The 21,965-nt window shown below is 44.3% G+C and overlaps 1 protein-coding gene across 6 annotated transcripts; it reads right to left on the reverse strand.

Moving 5' to 3' along the window:
* Positions 1 to 6: 6 nt before the first annotated feature.
* Positions 7 to 21,759, reverse strand: LOC132464561 (CCR4-NOT transcription complex subunit 1). Of its 6 annotated transcripts, none has more exons than XM_060061016.1 (49): positions 21,599 to 21,759; positions 20,053 to 20,345; positions 19,825 to 19,932; positions 19,478 to 19,576; positions 19,121 to 19,189; positions 18,663 to 18,717; positions 18,340 to 18,543; positions 17,488 to 17,656; positions 17,069 to 17,195; positions 16,360 to 16,470; positions 16,064 to 16,234; positions 15,763 to 15,890; positions 15,377 to 15,617; positions 15,071 to 15,190; positions 14,748 to 14,870; positions 14,471 to 14,622; positions 14,139 to 14,289; positions 12,322 to 12,535; positions 12,075 to 12,200; positions 11,624 to 11,748; positions 11,108 to 11,394; positions 10,944 to 11,022; positions 10,557 to 10,796; positions 9,661 to 9,801; positions 9,390 to 9,569; positions 9,057 to 9,173; positions 8,852 to 8,962; positions 8,558 to 8,635; positions 8,158 to 8,335; positions 7,754 to 7,887; positions 7,171 to 7,467; positions 6,910 to 7,050; positions 6,623 to 6,727; positions 6,401 to 6,520; positions 5,526 to 5,720; positions 5,176 to 5,318; positions 4,932 to 5,040; positions 4,613 to 4,782; positions 4,263 to 4,494; positions 3,896 to 4,144; positions 3,622 to 3,785; positions 3,403 to 3,520; positions 3,199 to 3,300; positions 2,893 to 3,066; positions 1,463 to 1,612; positions 1,148 to 1,328; positions 864 to 996; positions 607 to 741; positions 7 to 397 (listed from the first exon to the last, which is right to left on the reverse strand). In XM_060061016.1, the coding sequence occupies exons 2-49, from the start codon at positions 20,152 to 20,154 to the stop codon at positions 319 to 321; spliced, it is 7,137 nt and encodes a 2,378-aa protein (XP_059916999.1). In that variant the 5' UTR covers positions 20,155 to 20,345; positions 21,599 to 21,759; the 3' UTR covers positions 7 to 318. The 6 variants fall into 6 exon arrangements, with proteins under 6 accessions (XP_059916999.1, XP_059916998.1, XP_059916994.1 ...); XM_060061015.1 differs by having other exon boundaries at positions 7,754 to 7,908; XM_060061011.1 differs by having other exon boundaries at positions 7,754 to 7,908; positions 10,542 to 10,796.
* Between the last annotated feature and the right edge of the window lie 206 nt (positions 21,760 to 21,965).

A 21,965-nucleotide genomic window follows, 5' to 3' on the forward strand; every position in this document is an offset into this window, starting at 1 on the left:
GTGTCTTTACATGTATTGTTACATTTGATATGGACACTTTAATTTATCCACCTAGTCATTCAATCCCCTTCCCCAGCCCAGATATTTACAAAGGATCAAAAAAAAAAATATTTAACAGCATGTCCAAATCTCTCTTCTGAACATCAGAGAGACAAATGACAACTCAAACTCTTCAGATTCGTATGCAGTAGTCCTATCCATTGTTTGAGCGAGTATCATTGCCAGTTTGTCCAGTGCCAACAGTAAAGGAGGTGGTGTGTGGATGTGTGTTAGGACCCCAACGTCTTTCCCATAGACAACAGGTTTGGCTGGGATAGACTAGCTGGCACCAGTGCCTTCCATCACCTGTTGGGCCTGCTTCTGTCCCATACAGCACTGAGCTACGGACTGGAACAGCCTACAACAAGGAGGAATGAACGGTTAACATCTATAAGTACTAAACCAATTGGTGTCATTAGGAAGGAGCAATATATGGAAGCTTAGCCATTAAAAGTTCCATCAAATAAAAACTAATTTGTCGTCACAAGAAAAGGTGGTTACTGAATTGGGTGGAAGGGTCTGGTTACCTACGGTAAATCCAAGCATCTTAACTCATTGCAAACTTACTTTTCAATCTCAGGTGCACAGTGCACAAAGTCATGGCTCCAGAACTTGAAGGCAGGATTTTTGATGAGCTCAATAAAGGTGATGAGAAGCCCCCATGGATGTGGTCTGTTCACGATCAGCCTTTCCAGCAGAACCCTACGTAAAAGAGAACACAGCCGGAATCAGACCTAATTAAGCTTAATGGAAGTCAAGCGGTCTGGAGTCCCTGCCAGCTGATACTACAGATATATATGTGAGCTGGGGACCTGAAGCCGTACCTGGTGATCTGCTCCTGGATGGCCTCGGTGTTGGCCTCAGCAAACAGGTAGAGCATGGTGCAGCTGAAGTAATGGGTGTGGCTGTTCGGGTAACGGAGCTGATTGGCTATCGCGTTTAGGAACAGGTAACGCCCTGCAGAAAACATGTCAAGAAGGAGTCAATCTGCAAGCCTGATCAAAAATTGTTGATGTACAAAGTATATCATTCCTTAACACTTCAATGAATCAGAGTTCATTAATAACAAAATGACCGCTAAAGGCACATGCACATCATATGTTCTTACCCTCCGTGTCCAGATCCACAGCCAGGTTTTGGAAGATGTCCATGTGTGCAGAGTGGGTGATTGTGCTCATGGATGGGGTGCTTCCCTTGTTGTGGATGTGAGCGATGGCCTGCGTCCCCACATACAGCACTAGGGCATTGATCAGCTGGATGTTGTAGCGATTACCGGGCTCGTTGGAAACCTGGAATGAACCGCAGGTTAAGAGAGGGTCTTTAATGACCCCACGCCATCAATTCAACACAAGATATAGAGGAGAAGCAGAAACTATTTCATTCTCTTCAGTTGTCTCATATCTTTGTGGGCTCTTGGTCCTACCTGCAAGTTGCTGCGCAGCTCTGAGAGGAAGGTTACTGGTGAGCGCGTCTTCAGGTAAGAGTCCAGGTCCTTCTTGAACTGGGAGGGCATGACCCCGGTGAAGTTGGTGAGGATACGAGGGGCAATGTTGATCTCGCTCAGCATGTCCACCTGCAAAAAAAACATAAGATACTCATTTTTACTTTTAATTCCTTTTACACAACTTTCTTTAGCCCATCGTAGCAATAGGAAATAATACTACCATCTAGGGCTGCAGGATATATCGGCTATGTAAGATATATCGATATAATTTCCAAGGGATACAAGATTTGACAATATCGTTTATATTGATATATGCATTAAAATGGTCAGTTTCCGCCTCAAGCATCCGTGTTTGCCTTGGAGACTGTGAGCGCGACCCCTCCCCCTACCACTCTGTCCTTCCGAACGTGCCGTGTGCAAAGACGCCTGATTCCCACCCCCTCACAAACACAACAAGCATGGAGGATACCGGTAAAGAAAACGAGACAGCGTCGTGAGACGAAATTGTTTCAAAGATAAGAAACAACGGCTCCATAATATGGAAATGGTTCAGGTTTAAAAAAACAGATGAGCAGCAGTTGCAGGTCATCTGTGTAGCAAAACCGTTGGCTAAAAGTGGAAGCACGACAAATCTTTTCCACCATTTACAGCAGCGGCACAAAGTGCAGTATGAGGAATGCGTAAACGACAGCTTCTTCTGCCCCCAAACCAGGGCCTAGGGCGGCAAATGTGTTGGGGCGCCCTCTGGTGGCGCCCTTAATTAATTAATAAAAATATACGAAACAAGCGAAATTAAAACAAACATGTTCCCAAATGGAACGGAGAAGGGAGGGGGCAGGGGATTAAAGTTAGGGCGCACTGAAACCCTCACCGTAGTACGCAGGACAATGCGACGAAGCCATCTAACTATCGAAAATATCGAGATATATATCGTCATTCATATCATATTTTGCCCATATCGTGCAGCCCTACTATCAATATAATACATGCAATAGGTAGCTATGCCTTTTATACTAAACTTAAGTTTTCTATAAGGACCTCAACTTAAGGGCTGATTTTGGTCCCACTTTCACGCAACGAAAGGGGGTTACGGACCCTTTACGTCCTTGCGGACCCTCCTTGCGGACCCTCCTTGCGTCCACCGCAAGGGCCTGACATGCACCTCCCAAAAATGTTAACCTTCCGTCGAGGCAACGCAGCATCGAGGGCTGCAATTGGTCGGCTCACTAAAACCCGACGAAGAACCAAAACAGGTTGAGGACTTTGTCTAAGCGTCTGTGTGGTCCTCGCGCTGTGTGAACGTGGGACCATAATCAGCACTTTAGCTGATCTATCCACCCGTTGTGAAATCATGTGCTGTGGCAAGGCATCAAAAGGTAAGCCTTGATTCAGTTTAGTTGGCCACTCACCTTAAGGTTGGGTGTGAAGGGGTCAGGAAGCCTCATGTTACGCGGAAAGGCACTGAGGATGAGATTGCGGAGCTGGATGCAATTGGGTGGGATGACATCACAGAAGCCGTAGTGGTAGTCACACAGGAACTCTGGGAAGTCGTGCAGCAGTACCAGAAGTACGCGCAGTGTGCCCTGATGAAGTTTATAGAAATAAGACACCGCTCAGATCAAATGTCCACATTATGAAATTATGAAATTCGTATGCAATTTACAGGTGCAGCAGATTTAGCTTGGTAGGGTTTTTGGTGGTTCATGTTGGTGTACCTTGTAGAGAATTTGCATAGGTTTGTTGAGCTCTACATTCCTCAGGAAGGGGGCCAGGTACTTGAACAGGTCGATCAACAGCTGAGCATACATGGGCCAACCCTGGAAGACAAAGAAATACAATTAAGACATCCATTATGTGTAGACCTAATCCAATTAACAAGTGTTGGTGTCGCAGGATGGTGGCGAGTGTGTGGTCCACACCTTCTGCTGCGGCGTGTGCGCCAGCATCCTCGCAATGAAGATACGGTGGGAGATGAGCTCCAGCCAGGCATAGACAAAGCCAGGTGCTTTGGTGGGCCGCAGGATGTGGAAAGTGTTACTGGAGGGAGGGAGAGCCGCGTTAGAAACACTGTATGGACACCATTGGGAGCATTGGGATAGAAGCGCTTGGAGCCCATCGGGCTGTAGGAGGTGTCCTACCAGAAGGCCGTGAGGGTCTGGAAGTTGATGGTTTCCAGGACGTGTTCCGGGGCGTTGAGCTCCAGCAGTAGCATGATGAAAATGCGATGGTAGGGCAGCTGTTGGAACTCTGTCTGCCGCACGTCATGGTCCTGGATCAGCACGCCTACCACAATACCCAGCACCTGAAGACAACCAATCACCCATCAGTCAACTCCCCTTGCAGATGAACCACCTCTGGTTCATCTGGTACTGTACTGCCATTCAGCATCGGTTCATGGCATGTAACCAGTACCTTGTTGAGCAGATTGATCTTGGTGACTGTGTTGGTGGCCTCTCCAGAGTGCTTGACCAGCAGGGCGATGAGCCGGACGAAGGCGTCCAGGTTGTGGTAACACTTGGCCCTGATGATGGCTGCGCTGGCGGCAGGGTTGTGCTGCTGCTCGGCCTGTGCCCGGTAGCTGATCTCCACACACATCTCTGTGCATAGCCGGAAAAACCTGGTGATCAGGTCGTCTGTCTTCAGGATGCCCTGCTGGTGCATCTGTGGAGAATCATGCGATGGTTAAAACATACACTCATCCACTAAACAGCTGCGATCTGAAGGATTGGAATCAGCCGTTACTTAAGGGGGAGAATGTAACACGGAGGACCCGTTTTACCTGTCCAACAAAGGCAGAGAAGGCCTTGGTGCTGTCTCTGCCGGCTGCAGCAGAGTGGTACAGGTTGACCCACTCCCTCAGCAGGTATTCTGCCTTCTCTCTCAGGCCCGGAGGGTCGTCGTACTCCGATGCCTGGGAGATGCCAGAGTGCATCATGAAGTTGGGTCCTCCATGAGCTCGGTCGATCATGGCCTCGTAGTTGGAGCGAACGACATCCATCAACTGGGGCAGACTGGGAACGGAAGATGGCGGGGACAGGGGATGAGTACAAAACAATTTCATTTAATCCTGGATTGTAGCTTCTCTTCTGGAAGGAGGACTACACTGTAGTTGGGAGAGCCCTCCTTTACCCTTCTGGTGCGTTGGCCCTGGAGTGTGCGCTGGTCCTCATCAGGGTCTCGATGGTGTGGAAGAGGTCAGCCTCTGTGATGTGGCCAACACTGCGCTCATCTACCAGTAAAAGCTTCACCAACTGCATGGCAAAGGCTACTGCCATGTAGTGCAGTCCATTCTCCATCGACTAGAGGAGACGAGAGACAACCGGTTATCCTGCAGCATCTTCCCGACATTCAACAAGCATCAACAACATCCATCAGACAAGGCAGATACGTCGTCTCCGGCAATTTTCAGTACGTGGTGATCCAAGTAATGCAGGTGTGTGCCGTGTACCTGAGCCAGGTGAAGGTCGTACTGCTGCATGTTAACCAGATGGTTTCTGATCAGCAATTCCACAGCCTCCACGTTGTACTTGTACTCATCACGGCACTCAATCAGACACCTAAACAACCACAAGAGAGTCATTAGGACATTCAAGATTGTGACTTATGAAAGATGCACATCTTAAAGGGGAGCACTATATCGGTGAAGGCATTGGTAACAGTTTTTTCCGATTCTGGTCGGTCTTTCCCCTCACCTGGTGATCTGCTTATTGCACCACTGGGGTCCATAAGCGCGTCCGTCTTGCAGGGCTTTGAGCACTAGTAGGTGGCACTCTCTGTAGCGCAGCAGCAGGTCAGCATCAGCTCCGCTGGTTGCATCTAGCAGACCCTCCACAGCCTAGAGAACAGAGGCATAAGCAAACACAATTCGGGTCAGTCTCTGATATCAAAGTTTGAGAAACAAAACGCAAAAATGGATGCAGACCCGCTTGAAAAGAAGATGTTCGACATTTGTCTCAAACCGTTAGCCTTTAACAGATTTACAGCTATAGTCTACATAGGCTGAAGAACATGGCTTCCATGAAATAACTAGTCACCATCTCACCTTCTGCAGTAACCCAAGTGCAGCGATGCCGTCCCTGGAGTTCCGGGCCAAGGCCACGGCTTCCAGCAGGCTGCGCAGGGCTTGTGTCTGAGGGTTCAAGGCCAGGGCTGGGGGGATGGCATGGAGGTGTTGCTCCAAGTCCGCCATGCACTTGTCGTAGATTTGAGCAACATCATCAGTAGCCCATGCCTGTTGCTGTTGCCAGATAAGGGTGTATTGTTGGAATGAATTGGTAAAAAAAAATAAAAAAAAAAGGCATCATTTTTGACCAAGTTGAAGCCAACAATCTCAATCAGCACAGACAATATAGACGTGGGCCGTGTTTTTTTTTTTTTTTAATAAAGCCGCTTTAACTGTAAACTGCAGGAGTGTTAAAATAAGAGTAAGCAGCATGGACAATGCCGAGTCAAGCATTAATAAAACCCTGAACTTTTTGCAAGATTAAGAAAAAAAAGCCATCTTTATTTTGCAAACAATTCATTTAGGCTTTGAATTATCGTTCATTAACTGTTGGACATGAAAGAAAACTAGTTGTTTTTTGTCAGTTACGAATTGAGGCCAATGTTTATTTCTTCAGAAGGTTATTTTTTACCTGGCAAACTTCCAATGGTCAATTAGCATTTACACTTTACATCGTGACTGCAAACTGAACTTCAAATTAAACAAAGAAAACCAATGAAAACTAGTTACGATTTATTTGAAGTCATTATGTTTGCAAAAATCGACCTATAATCACTCCAGAAAATAAGCGGCATCAAGTTTTGTTTCGTAAAATCGGGACACAAGCCGCATACGGTACCTAAAAATAAAAAAAGTGGTATTGGTAAAATAAAATAAATAACCAGAAAGAAACTCAATTATACAACAGAACGTACCTTCATTGGTTGGGCGAGGAAACCGGTGGGCTGAGAGAGGTCATTGCTCGGGAGGAAGCCTGGAACATTCCTTGCAAACTCCTCATACACGGCCAGTTGTTTTGGGTCCACTCCTCCCACCTACATACAAATACAGTTAGCCAGGCCATAACAGGCACCCCCGAGGAAATCCTCTTCGAATGCAAGCGTTAACAGCAGTAAAGCCTATATGCCTTGACCCACCTTGAGTCTGATCTGCTCAGGCATGCGCTCAGCCTGGTAGGTCAGCACGACGGGGTCACAGTAACGACGGCCTTCCTGGCGTGCATGCTTCCTCAGCTCAAACTCCTGGAAGAAAAGTCCACATCCAAACGAGTCAGACCCGCCCAATGGTTTCTCTCTCCGAGGAAGACAATGGAAAAGAGTCAAGGATGGAACTAAATATAAAACATTTGTTCATGCTGAAACCATGCACATTATTTAGAAGAACCAAACTACACAACCATCCTCGGCCCAAACAAAAGTCTTACGGTGGCCAATCTCTTGTCCATCTCAGGTCCAGCCTTCTCTACTGCCGTCTTCTGGATGAAGCAGCAGGCCAGTTCACAGTTATCCTGGGCAATCCTGGCTGCAGCCTCCTCCATCATCTCCCTCTGCTGAGGGGTCGGAGCCTGCCGGGACAACGATTGGAGCAGCTTTAGGAAAGTGGAGACCTCTTCAATGCCAAACGACTGTGCCGTTCATGCCCCGTCAGGTACCAGCGCATCAGAGAGGCTCACGGTCCGACCTACCCTCAGCGCCGCGGCGAAGCTGTTCTTGAGGTTGGTGGCGATGCTCATGAGGAGGGGCTCCCGGCATGTGATCATCGCCATGCCGGCGGTCAGGTTCCTCATCATGTGGTGCGCCGCTACGCGCATGCGAGACTCCTCCGAGTCCAGGGCAAAGTCCTTCCTCACAATCTGCTCACAGGTTGTCATGGCAATTTTGATGGAGCGGTCGACCACAGGGTGCACCAGCTCCTGGACGGCCCGCTCGACTGACTGCCGCACACACTGCTTCAGCTGAGGGTGGGCCTGCAGCAGGGGGATCTAGCATGGGACGGAACACGTTCAGGTTAAAACCATCAACGGGCAGATCTATAAACGAGAGCTAGAAACTGGAATGAGGTTTAGCAATGGGAGGGGCAGCATAGGCCACTTAAACCATCAATTGTAGTACAAAAGACCAGGACTCAGGCAGTACATGTCCAACATTTTACTTCCCCAAAATATGTCACACTAACTGAGGAGCATTTTAAGAACGCTGATGACGGTAACTTCCATCTGGCCGATGCCACTAGATGGAGGCTCAGCCAGGTGGGGGCCTCGTACGTACGTTGATGTTGATGTTGATGTGCGGGGCCAGGCCGGCCAGAGCGTAGACATTGATGTCATGATAACTGAACTGTGGGGTGGGGGGCCCAGTCGTTGTGCAGGCGGTGGTAGTGGCAGCAGGGGTAGAAGGTGCAACTGCAAATGGAAGAAAGTCTCCTGTTGGTTACAAAACGCTATTTTGATTAAAATCATGGAAGGGGAAGAAGCACCGCCAGGCTGGATACAGAGCAAATCAAGCAGAAATTATTCACGCACAAACCACGTCAAAGGCTCAAAGTACAACCGTACATGCAGATACAAACATAAAACCATCCGACGCAACGTTCAGACTTGAGGAGCAGACACTGAAAAAGGATAGCAGAAATGTTTAAAGAAACGATTGAGAGCATTGAGCCGTGAACCCACCTGTGGTGACAATAGGGAGCATCTCCTCTGGAGGCTTGGCCTCTTTCTTTGGTGCAGACAGCTGCTCCTCCAGGCTCTTCAGCTTCTCTTTGTCCTTCAGCAGCGTACCCGGCTTGAGGTCGTTAATGTCCAGAGACAAGTTCTTACAAAGAACTTCAATCTCAAACTTAAGGTTAAGCTGCAAAGAAAAACAATTGGAAACATTGGCTCGCTGAAACACAACCGTAACAGGTCACTTTAAAAGCCAGTTGGCTAGAATGCCAGTTTTCCTTGTTCACAAACAACCCTAACTTTATCCCAACGACTCGGCTGACAGAGTCTGAACAATCTTACAAGTCTGTCTTCTGTCAAACCCTTGTGCTTTAACTTGGTGGTGGTGCAGATTGGTCAACCACCTCACCTTGAGGTCATGCTCCTGGTGCAGCTCTGCTAGAACATTCATGATGGCCATGGTCCAGGGGTTCTGTGGTCTGAACACCTACAAATGCACACACATGTCATTTCAACCCAATCAAATTGAGGCTTTTCATTTTTCCTCAGTATATGTGCGGCAATAAAGTGTAATGATGAATATACCGTCATTAAATACCCTTTTCTAGGCAACCATAGGGCATTAAAGAGCTGATCAGCCCCTACATTTGAAAAAATATATTTTTACTGCAGAAGCAGTGAGATAAAATCCTATTCCACTTACCACACTACGTAAACTGGATTCCAGTACTTTGGCCACAAAGGGAACAACGTACAGGAGTTCTTGCTGACCCTTCACATAGGCTTCCAGCAAGAGAGACTTCACTTCCAGGTCCTAAGAATGAAACAGATTGGCAAAGGGATTTATTTAATGGCACCAAGGTCACAAGAATGTCCACTGACTAACAAATGCAAATTAAGTTACTGACCGTGTAAAGAATAGGCTTATTCTTGGCTAGGGTGATCATGCCCAGCCAGTGGCCCAAGTTCTTCAATAGGGAGCGATCAGAGAAATTGGCTGCAGCCTTGTCCGAGGTCAAGAGCACCTATGATACAAAATACGAAAGAGGGAGTTTAGATAAGGCACCTGGGAAACATTTATGACAATGTGTATTCAACCAAAAATTACCATAAAATCTGGTTTAATTCACACCAATGGCAAATGTGTGTTGGAGGGGCAAGGTTATTAATTGGAGACTGAAAGGTCAAGGAATCAAAATCTGCTTAGCACTAACAACATTTTTTAAAAGCTATTCATGTACCCTGATATTTCTGTAGGTTTCACTGAGGACCATCTTCCCAAAGTCTGGGTTCTTCAGCGTGTCCAAGAAGTTGGAGTACAGGCTGTGGAAGTTTGGCTCGATGCTGACACGCTTCATCACTAGGTACTGAGACACCCAGGGCATGAACTCCTCCTTCACAGTTTCCTTCAGCTCCTCCACCTGGCCAGAGAGAAACAGATGTCAGATTCAGCCCAGGTTCACAGAGTTACATTGGGTGAGGCCACGTGGCCGAAGACTACTACTACTATACCTTCTGTGTCATGTTCGACTGAGACAGGTTGTTGAAGATGAAGGCGATCTTTTCCTGGACGTTCTCCGGCGGCTCTACAATCCTCTCTGTCTGGTCGGTGGCTACCAACAGTGTGTCTATGTTGGTTGTGTTTATTGAGGGCTGTAGACAATTATAAGTTAAAAGTTATAAGTTAAATTAATTACCTTTGTAATCAGATTACAACATATTCCAGAAAGATCTGTGTACATTTTGTGTGTTCTGGCATCAGAACATAATGCGTATGAACTGCAGAAAGGCAACTACCATAAAAGAGGGATAAAAACCGGAATCTGAAGTCGTCTAACCAAAACATGATAAAGCATCGTGGCCCCAATTTTCTCTTTTTCGCACTAGCCTGCCCACAATGCTGTCGGCCTTTTGTGTGGTTCACGTATAGGACCATGTTTCCACACGACCCAATGCATAATCCCAACAAGGGTTATTAATGCAATTTAGATGTGTATGAACATGTATCCAAACGATACTGTATCCATACTTCTGCTGCAGATATTCTGAGAGGCGCCCTTTGGCCAGACGCTTCTAAATGAATGGAATTTCTCAATATTTGTAGTATGTGATTAGAATAGTTTTCTACATACAGAGGGAGATAAAATATAAACTGTGGGAAACAGAAATGATACATGGTAAGAGTCAAAGCTTATTGCAACATAGGCTTGAAGGATAAGTAACAGTTAAAAGTCCACATCTACTTCGACAGGGCTGTCGAATCCAATTCCCTCACTATACTGCATTACAATTGCAGAGGGGTGGTTCAGCTGAACACGAAATAGTACTTGCAGTTGTTTATGTGTATTTTTGTTAAATATGATATAGAAGTAGGTAAAATAAATCAAACACACCATTATAGTACTTACGGGCACATCCTTCTTGAAGCCACTGGGTGTAGGTCTTGCGATTGTAGTGGTTTTGGCCACAGTAGTTGTGGCGGTGGTGGTGGTGACCAGGGTGCTAGCCTGACCAGGCTGCGGGGCTTTGGGCACACCAGGCTGCTGGGACTGAGCTTGGACCTGGGCCAGGGCTAGACTGCCTGGGGTAGTGATGGAGCCTTGCAACTTCACCGGAGGGTCCCGTGACTGCTGGCCATACTCGATATACTGTACACACAGGATATGGAAAGTGCAGAGCGGGAGACTTATTTATCTTGGAGTTGCATTCTTAGGCCCAAACCAAGTCTGGGACAAAGTAAGAAAATCATTAAAATTCAAAACGTGGAAAGGGGAAGATTAGGGAAACCTGTTTACCTCTTGTAAATGATGGGGAAATTGCAAGAAGTGGCCAATTGAGGCCAAGTGTTGACAATACTGAGGATAATCCTTCAATCTAGATTTGAGATGAAGGAAAATGTTAACCTTCTGATACAAAGTTGAAATATGGTAAATGTTTAACAGGGAAAATGTTTGCATACCTGTTTTTGAACCTGTCTAGAGCAGCAATTCCGAAGTAGTACATTTTTGATCCAAAGGGTTTCCGCAATGCTTCAAGAACATAACGCAGCGCCAGTCCTAGAGCCATGTAGGTGACCAGGCCCTTCTCAATGATGCCTCCAAACAGGCAGGCGGTGATGTGGAGCTCCTTGTCTGGGTACTGGGGGAAGAACCGATACTCCTCGAATAGATTGCGCAGCATGCAATTGAACACTTCTCTCTCCCGCTTTATGGTGGAGTCCTTGAACCTCTGCAGCATCTCCAAAACCTAGAAGGAGCAGGAGGAGGATTATAGATAACCAAAACTTACTGGAGAACAATGCTGCAGGCCTATACATTTTCACTACAATTAAAAAAGAAATGATAGTAAGTAACTCAATAGCTTTTGACAACTAATAATGTCAGCGACAACTGATGGGACAATGTGCTAAAACAGGACATCGCACAGCCCTACAATGTACAAAGTTCAGACTCCTCTAGTGACTAAAGCTGCATACCTCATCTACAGACATGGTGGGGTGTGGTGGGTGGTTATAGATGCGCTGGAAGTAGCTGTTGGCTTCATCATCGATCTCCTTACTAAAGTGCTGGTTAGCCTCTGGCCACACCTGAGAGAGGTCCGCTATAAGAGAAGAAAGGAATTAATTAAATCCACATTGTTGTTGGGTTCTCATGAACAAGTTACAAATTGATATAGCATGACTATAGCATCCATGCTCAACATGGGTCCCAAACAACTCAAGGTATCAGAAGGAACCAATCAGTTTACGTAGAACCCTTGGTTGATGCCAAACGCACATTAAAGTGGAACCAATAGACTTGTATTGGAATTCTGATAGCACTTATTCAATGACATTCCTCATGAAGAGCTCGGATTACCACACCATAATCAGTCACTAGTATGAATGCAAGTGGTGAGGAAATGCAGTATTAGGCACGTCTTCTTACTCTGCTGAAAGGTTGGTGGGTTGAGTCCCGGCGTGCTCATCTTCCTTGTGCCGAATGGGTCACTAGTTACTGCAGGCATTCCAAGACCAGAACCAATGCTTGAGCCAATGCCTGATCCAAGAGGACCTAAAAGTAGGAAATAAATAAAGGGAAGACAAGATCTCAAACAAACCAATAGGTATACAACATGAGGATGATCATTTCTGAATTGTGTTTTTGGGCAACAAAGTCGTGAAATCTTCAGTACCCGAGTCCATGCCAGGAAGCTGGGAAGACAGACTGCCGATGCCCCCAAAGGGTGTGCTGGGGTTGGGATTGGTCAGCGGTGGGAATGCTTTGGCTGGGGACTGTGGGTTACTGAAAGCAGAGCTCAGTGAAGACGGAAAGCCCTGCATGTTTTGGGTGTGTGAGGTGGTGGAACCACCGAGATTCAGGGAACCCATGGCGGACAAAGGGTCAATCTGTGGAAAGAACAAGAAAACCAGCAATGAAGGGAGAAACATTAGAAGACACTGATACGCTAACGATACCAACTATTCACTAACCACCAACATTAAAAAAAAGTCAAATGATCAGTATTAACAAGCTGCAGCCACTATACACTTGAGGCTAGCTCCTCACTGGACAACATAAAAAAATGAAATGCATAATGAGCATTCAAAGTTTGTCAGGACATAATATCCAAGACTGTCGCTTGAGTAAAGTCAATCCGAAGAAAATGCTAGACTTAATAAAAAAACGTATCAAGATTTATAATGTTGCTAGCACTTTACTCGTCTACCTCCAGACGTCTTTACCCAGAAGAATACGCACTAATCCATAAAAAAAAAGGTTTGCTTTGCAAGTCTGTGGACAATCAACCGTTTAAAAGTGTCAATTAAACATTACATTACATTGTTAAAAGTCCATTCGCTCTTACACCTTAATCTTCAAAGAAATACTCCCATTTGGGATGATAATGATACAGCAATTTTCATTTTGCAAGAAAGAGTTGCATAAAAGATTAAGCACCGGTCAGGTTTCAATTGAACTTAACCACTGTACGAATAAGACGATGAATCTTCATGACTCAATGAGAACTGCCCCATTAACTGGATAATGGAATAGCCCAGTGGTTTTCAAACTGTGGGGCGCGCCCCCCCTGGGGGGGGGGCCAGAGTTCTTCAGGGGGGGCGCGACGTGAGAAAAAAATAAACCCGAAAAAAAAACTGAAAGTCGATGATTCAAATCATCAGTCGAAGTAACATAACTAAATCAATTTTCAACCGTTTATCTTCGTGCAAACCATTTAAAAAATCGACACACTTGTATCTTCAATAATATCTAAACAGAATTTCGATATCATTTAAAATTTCTTCAGAATCACAGTTTTAGTTTCATCCCTCTTCGTTTTCAGCTGTTTTCATTGAAGACGTCAGCCCATTCTGATACACCTACTTCTAGACATCGTAACTCATTCCTTTTTCAACCGTTTCAACCGTTTACCATCGGAAACGGAATTTTGATAGCATTTATACTTTTTTCAGAGTCAGTTTTAGTTTCAAACCGGCATCGTTTTCAGTTGCTTATAATAATTTAGGTCACCATAGCAACGCCGGTAAACAAACCCCGCCGAATAGTCGAATCTCTGGACTGAAAAGGCAGATCTGATTCGACTGGCAGTTTACACAGATTAAGATGTTCAAATGTATTTAAAAAAGGTTAAGCTAAAACATGCTTAGATAAAGTTGTTAAATTGTGTTAAGAAATGTGTTTAAAAACGCACAAAGATGTTGTAATGTTTCAGAAATATGTTTAAAAGATATGTTTAAAAAATATGTTTCAAATGTTTTATAATTATGATCAGAGATGTTTAAAATGTGTAAAATAATTAAAATAGCTTTCAAAACACAGGTATTTAGAACATTTTTTTGGGGGGGGGGGGGCTCAGCTGAATTTTTTTCTCTGATGGGGGGCTCACTCTCTCACACTTTGAAAACCCCTGGAATAGCCCAAAAGGTACAACTGAAATCTACAAACATTAAAAGGGTCTTATTGGGGAGGGATGGTCAGCGAGTGTGATACCTGTACTGGAGAGATGGCATCCAGGCTGCTGGTGCTGGGTGCGCGGCCTTTGGGCATCACTCCTGGTGGCGGCTGGCGGGCTTTGTTCATCACGTTGCTGCAGTTCGCCACCATGGTGAGGATAGTCTCAGACAGTTCCTGGGACACACTCCTTCAGGGGGAAAATATATAACCGGGACAATGTTTAAAACATCTCTGCTGTGATAGCACTCCAGGCACTAAGACACAGGTAAGACAGTCTAGCTGATTTGGGTTTACTACCATTTAAACAAAGTGGAGCCACCTGATAACATAACAAATAAAACATTCATTGATGGCAAGACTTATCTTACCCAGCACAGGACTGTAGGCAGGCCAGCATGGTGGCCAACGTCTCCGGGGGCAGCTGGGCGCTCTTGGGCTGGTCCTTGTCTGGAGCCAGACCTCCCATGATTGATGGGCAGCGCCTCTTCAGGAACGTCACACACGCCAGAATGAAAGGCTCCTGAACAAAGAAGGAATAAAATAAATAAACATTGGACAAAGTTAGGCTATCACAGGTCCTTGTAACCAGTATTCCATGCACAAACAAAAGAAATCAGAATTGGTACATTTATTTATTTGACTTACCCCGTGCTCTCGTATTTTATCCGTCAGCCATTTGTCTAGTTTGAGGTATTCACGGCGAGAGGCAAGTGCAGCAAGATCAATAACAAAGGCAAACGGAGTAGCATTCAGCAGCATCGACAGAGACTGCGGGAGGAAAAAGATCATTATTGAAAACATATCATCCACCGATCGGTCTTACACTTAGTTGGACCTCTAGTAAGATCATGTCCATGATCATATAAGACAGTTGGGAGGCCTAGGTAAAAACTGGCCGAATTAGACAGGTAGACAGAAAAGATTAATCTCTTCGGTAGTTAATGATAATTTGGTCCATTTGAATGTACCTTCAAATCCTGGGCCACATCCAGGATACGAGAGAGCTTGGCCTGGTCGTAATGTTCGCCCCTCATGTACCACTCGGCCATCGAGTGCATGATTAGCTGGCGGATAGATGGAGACTGTCCCTAAAATAAATACATATATTCATGTTAAATATTATGCAGATGAGGGTGGCAAAGTTGATCTCTTCACGTTCCGATTCAATAAAAGAAATAAAAAACATGAATAAGCACTCATTCTGGAAATGAGAAGATATTAGACATCGGATCGGAATTTTAAAAATGGATGCAACCGAGTTCAATTGAACTTACCTGTCCATGCCAGGCATAGTGCAAGATAATGGCTGAGTTAGGGTGGTTGCCCAGGAAGATAGGCATGAGGGTGGAAATTAGCTCATGTCGAAGTGTGTGCCAGGAAGTGGAAATCTGCAGCAATGCCAGAACCAACATGTCTGGGCAGTGCTTGATGGGGAAGCTGAACAGCTGCTTCACCGGCTCATACTGGCCAACCTCTGACAGTCTGAGTAGGCTCTCTACCAGGTCCAGGCTTTTCCTGTAAACCGAGTGGGCAGAGAGAGTATAGGATAATTAGACATTTAAATTAAAAGGAGTTTTGCCCAACTACATTATTATAGAGTAATTAATAAACTAGATAATCACATTTCTATTGTGTCAAGAGCAGCCAATTAAATCCGTACCAGGTTGCAATCTCCTTATTGTCATCTTCAGGTGGCGCCTTGAGGATGTCAATGGCTACTGTGTGACATGGGTAGTCTGCGAAGCAAAACACCTCCGGACTCATCAGGGAATGCTGGATGAACGAAAGCTGTTGAAGAAAGAAAATACAACAAATCACAACCGGTAATGGCTTCCAAAAACAATCTACACGTCTAGTAATCATTCTACATGTTAAATACAGAATGAAAGTGCAGAATTTCAAGTCATAATAAAGCAAGGCTTAAATGTGTGCACGTTTGTTTAAAGGTCTTGATAAGGTACCTGTCCCTCGGCATGTTTCCATGGTCTATAGATGAGATCAACAGGGAACAGCTCCATCGCCAGGCCCCTTACAATGCCACAGACCACAATTTTCAGGCCTTTACTGTCCCGGATCATGAAGCCATGGTGGTCCAATTCATACGTCACCTCCTTGAAGTTTAGATTGGGGTTCTAAAGCAAAGAGGAAAAATTAAGTTACATACTAAGAAACTTTAAGACCCACCGGCACTTGACCAAACAAGAAATATAGCAAAGCTGGATGGATTTTATGATAATGAAGAAGATGAATGACTTGCCACTTCTTTGACCACATCAATGAAAACATCCACGTTCCAGGTGTGTGTCTGTGAGCCATCACTTTTGTCCTTTCCATCACTCCAGATGCTGCTTCCTGGAGTCGAGATGGACTGGAGGAGACAAACTAAATGTTAAGACAGAGTGAAGCATTTCTAATCCAACTCAGTTTTTCCCACATCGTATGTCGACGCTAGGGTTGCCGCGGTGTGGACATTTTCACACCGAGTAATACGCTTGTGTCAACACCGGTATAACCGGTATAAACGGTATTAACTTTGAAACTATAGGTCAACCGCCATCTTCTCCGTCAACTCTCCCTCACACTCGGTGACAGCGGCTGGCAGCGCGCCAATACTCAGCGTCTTATAACGTTCTATATATAATAGTATAATATAATTTTATACATCATAATATCACAGCCAAAAGCTCTGGATGGCCGTAGCGCGGGGAGCTCACGTAGGGATTGGGCTTTACGGGGTAAGGAAGCACGTAAATTCTCGGCGCGACAATTCTCCCGCACAGAGCAGAACTGTGGCCTATTCTACACATTTTAATTTTCTTAATTAAAACTATATTATTCATTTTTACTGAATTTGTTTTAAAAAAAAAAAAACTGTTGCCGGTGTGCAACACCGGTAACGCCGGTAATACCGTATACCGCGGCAACCCTAGTAGACGCTAGCATTATCCCCAAGCATTCTTGTTTACCTGTAGTGGAATGCCATCAGCCAGGCCAGAGTGAGTCCGAGCCATCATGCCCAGGACCCTGGCTACCTGGCTGGCCGTCACCTCTCTCACCCCATACTGGAGGATTATGTTCCTGCACTCGTCCATACTGGAGAGGATGAAAGGGACATGAATAGAGTGGATGATTATGTTCCAGAGCTACTTCCCAGGTGCAAACTAAAACTTGGTCAGAAACACAGATTTCTTGTCTTAGTTGAGAACTAATGTGAATTTAAGAGCAATGAAAAATCTAGACTCTGCCTAAGGTGTAAGCATAAATCTATGCGATCTTAGTGCTGTAATGAAATCCCTTCTTTTTTTTTTTATTACCATAGAAATTGTCTCATCCCCGCATTCAAAAATACGACTCTCATTTTAATTTAATGAGATGAACGACATACCTTGCACAGAAGCCATAGCCAACTTCTTGCATGAAATCTGCAAGAGAACTTTCCATCATGGTCTTGAGTAGCTCTCCAGAGTCTGGTAGGATCCTATCCATCAGAATGTCGCGTTTTTCAGGGTACAGCAGTGGTGCAAGCACCACAGGGCAGCGCTCCTGTGGGAAATCTGGAGGAAAATAAATGACTTATCAGAAATGAAGACATTTCCAGTATCCGATTACATGGCAATTAGGTCTTTGCATTACTGATACAAGCAATTATTATTTCAAAGGAGCGTGCCCATTTGTGGAAAATAAAAAAAGTAATATTAAAAAAAATTAAGACGCAGCGAGACCGCCGCCAAACGGGCCAGCCACTGAACATTAGCAAACAAACTTATAGTCTCTAAACATCATTACATGGCGATGGGGAAGGCTTTATTTTTGATTATTTCAAGTATATCCGGCTCCAAAAAACATAACATGTATACACAAGGGCGGCAGTAGCTCAGGAGGTAGAGCGGGTTGGCTGGTATCCTGAAGGTTGCTGGTTCGATCCCTGCTCCTCCTAGCTGAGGGTCGTGGTCTTGCTCCTTGATCAAGGCACCTAACCCTAACTACTCCCGACGAGCTTGCATGGCTGACTACGCCGTTACGTGCGCACATACGTGTGCGAATGGTGAATGTGAGGCAATCTTGCTTTGAGTGGCCAACAGGTTAGAAAGTGCTATATAAATGCGGCCCTTTTACAATTATAAGATTTGAACTAAAATTATTTTGTATTCGTTGATGTTAGCTTGAACTAGTGGTTGTTTCCTCGAATACACCCCTACTGGACAACTGCCAGTATTTTAAAATCCTCTCGAATTACCTCTGCAGAGAGTATTGAGGAAGGCCTCAATCTGCTCTTGCCCTACACCACTGGCTCCCTTCTGGCCGAACAGCAGATGGGAGAGGAGCAGGTGCAGGACCTCTATGGCAATGTCCTGGAAGCCACCTTCCTGATTGCCTCCAAGGTCTGCGTCCACGTATGACCGCAGAAGATCTGGAAGCTTCTGCTTGACGAAGACGGCAGCTTAAAAGTAAAACATTGAATAGCAGTGATTATGAGATGAACATGCATGATATTTCTGGACCTCTCTTTAAACTACTGTTGAACAAGCAGAATCAAGGTAAACAACTTTGTTTACTTACCAAAACCTCGAAGGTCTGTGTTGCTGGAGATCAACAAGGCAAGGCCAAATATCACCTAAGGAAATACATTGTAAAGATAATGGTACACACAGAGCCAAGCATGTTACTTCTGTGTGTTTTTCCATAATATGAATTACAATGACAAACAAATAATTGGTGTCACTGGTTCAACCACTTGTTGCAAGCCAGAGTTGTACTTCAGGATTTTACCAATTGAAGTGAAATGTTTTCAGTGTAAAATTCTATATAAGAATATTCTATCCTATAATCGATTTTTTTTTTTTAAGAGAACCATTGAATAAAATGATTCTTCGCTCCCATGTATCATTTAACAACCTGCTTAAAATAAGAGTATCAGTAGAGGCTAAAGAAACTACATGTTGTCAAAAGAAAATGCGCACAGCGCATTGTGGCATTGTTAGGCCATAAATATCAAAGAACCAGGGAAGCTGACTTACCTCTTGGACCTTGCTAAGCTTCAGAACTTTACTCAGCTGAGTAAATAAATGAGCTGAAGGCTTCAAACTCTGAAACACAACGATTACATATTATAAAAAAAGCAATGTGATGGGCCGTCTCATGCAAGAGTAAGATCTCTTATCAGAAAAAATAAATAAAATTCAAAATACATTTCGGAATTTATTAAAATACAGATCAACTCTTCATGGGGCCTTATATTTTTGACAGAGTGTTAACTTCCATAGCAAATTTGGACTGCATTTCACCAACAATATATTTTTTGAAATTTTCATTAAAATATCTTGCGTTAACTCACAACTTGGAAAATAAATGACTAGTACAACAGCATAGCTTACCTTCTGGTAATGCAGGGGATTGTCAATGGCGTAGCACAGAGAAGAGATAAAGTTTGGCTTCGAGATCAGCGACACACACTCCTGGATCAGAAACTGAGTCTGTGGTAGAGAGAAAAAATGTTTGATTAAAGTGATCAAGTGTTGTGACCAAAGGTCGTAGTCACACAAAACGTATGATTACCACCAAAATGTCTGTCAATATAACATTGGCCCCAGGAAACATTAAAAATGTAGCATTCAATTAGTATTGCATGTACACAGGTAACTTACACCATCCTCTTGAAGATGGTGGTATACATATTAAGCGATTATAGTATTATTGAGAAAACACTGTTATTGGAAATTACCTGATGGAAGTCCTTGCCGCTGCTTTTACCATCGCCACTGAAATCCACATGAGAGAATAGACAGCGAAGAAGATGCCTGTCTGCCTCAGGGCCGTGACAATTCACAATCTGGCAGATGGCAAAAAAAATATTATGTTTTTAACAAGGTGTTTAACTAGATACACAGAGTGATGCGATAGCTGCCCTACTATCCACGTGTGTTTTACAAGTAGTATTGCCAATACTCACATGCTGTATTTCCTGCTGGCTGGCTCTGTAATTTTTTTTCGTTAAATTGTCCACCAGGTAGCTGATTTGAGACAAAGCCAGCGAGAGCGAGTCAAGATTCATTGCTGTTCGGGGCGGAAGCAGGCGGCCGAGCCCGGCGCAAAATCACCATTATTCCCCTTTTGTCCCTTCAATGATAGGTTACTTCTGCTCCCCCCCCCAGAAAAAAGTTGTTGATATTGTGTTCCAAATGATATTAGTCCGTGGCTCCTGGCTCTAAGGAGAGTCCCTCAGTTTACAGTCATGTTCAGCGTCTGAAAAGGGAAAATGGGGAAGTCATTAGAGAAATAACGTCAAACGATGCTGAGAATTGGCAAAATAAAAACATCAGAACACATTGAAGCTATTTTTCAAAAAGGGTAACAACAAAAACATTTTGTAAAGGCTTTGAGGCCTGCTAAAGTCACTGATCAAGACGCGCGCCGGAAGACGTCTTCGTGTGAATTAATAAAACGCGAAAAACTCCTTTAAGTTTCGTATAAACAACGGGCGTAAAGTATTGTGGGATTGTCTATCAACGCATGAAAATCTGTTTTGAACGGCTAGTGTCATCAATGATCGTCTGGCCTATGCTAAACCGCGACACCAGTCCAGGAGTAAAACATGACGCTAACCCACTAGCCTAGTTATACTACAATTACTGTTTCAAGTGAATATAAGCCAATTTAACAACTGATACTTATCATTATGTTATTTTACCCAAAGACTCGACAGAAAACAATAATAAACAAGTTTCCTTCATACCAAGTGACCTTAGTTTAAGCCACCAATGGAAACAAAGAACAAGATCACGTAGGTTTTGAGCAACGTTATCAACGGCTATCGGCACATTGCGGAACGTACAAACCTAGGACTTTATAACATATAATGGGATGGCTCTCTCATTTCTTCTGTAGGTTATATTACAATCGAGGTGAATACGGATGTTTAATATATCATTATAACCAACATGTTTAACAATTCAACTTTGGGGACAGACAGTTCACCCACACGGGGAAATTAAACAAAATATAAACCCTGAAAACATATGTCTCATTGTGACAATGAACTTAATGTCAGAGGGTTTCAAACGTAGAGAAAAAATTGTCATTCACACTCCTTTAATAGCTACATAAATGCTAAAAAGAATAGCACTAACACTCATGGAAGCTAACGTAGCATTGTGGCGTCCACTTATAAGGGGGATACAGACCTAACTTCGATTGTCCAAATCATCCAATTACATTACGTTTTTTAAATATGCAGTTATGTTTATAGCAGGATATATAATGAGCTGGACGGGCCCGTTCGCCTCGCTCCGACCACTGGAAACGCAGAGGCCGCGGGCTGGAGGGCCGCGAGTATTGCCTTGCCAGCCTAGCTAACGATAGCTAGCTAGGCTGCATAGACTCCCCGTGCTAGTGACCAACACAGTGAATCCCCATTATCACACAGCGAGCTAGTCTCCCTTGCGAGTTTCATTAGAAAACTAGAACTATGTGATAAGCATCTTCAGTAGAAAACTCACCATTCTTTCAAAAAAAATGAATTAGGTTTTCATCCGTCTTTCTGTTTCATCCACCAAACTTATCGAAATATGAGTGTCGCTCTGCGTCCTATTCAGTTAGATTTTTAAAAAATAAAATGGCGACTGTCACTGCCATAGCGCGTTCACAGCGAATGTACGAGCATTTGCTCGTTCTCGTGATAATAATAAAAGTTGCCCGCGTGCATGTCTATAACTGAACTGAAGACAACACACCAACGGGCATGAATCGAATACATGGTAGGATTTCTTCCAATGAAAATTTACCTACGATGAACATTGAGAAAGAAATGCACAATTACTTAAAAGACATCACATCATAAGGACAAAATACCAACCCCAACATTTA

Source organism: Gadus macrocephalus, chromosome 9 (assembly GCF_031168955.1).
Source record: "Gadus macrocephalus chromosome 9, ASM3116895v1".
In the NCBI taxonomy this organism is placed as follows: domain Eukaryota; kingdom Metazoa; phylum Chordata; class Actinopteri; order Gadiformes; family Gadidae; genus Gadus; species Gadus macrocephalus.

Excerpts from the sequence above, each read along its gene's own strand:
- LOC132464561 (XM_060061010.1), bottom strand. The coding sequence starts at position 20,154 with ATGAATCTTGACTCGCTCTCGCTGGCTTTGTCTCAAATCAGCTACCTG. Across the intron at positions 11,023-11,107 it reads CTAGACAGGTTCAAAAACAG|ATTGAAGGATTATCCTCAGT; the intron begins GTATGCAAACAT and ends TCTCAAATCTAG. Across the intron at positions 997-1,147 it reads TGTGGATCTGGACACGGAGG|GGCGTTACCTGTTCCTAAAC; the intron begins GTAAGAACATAT and ends TGTTTTCTGCAG.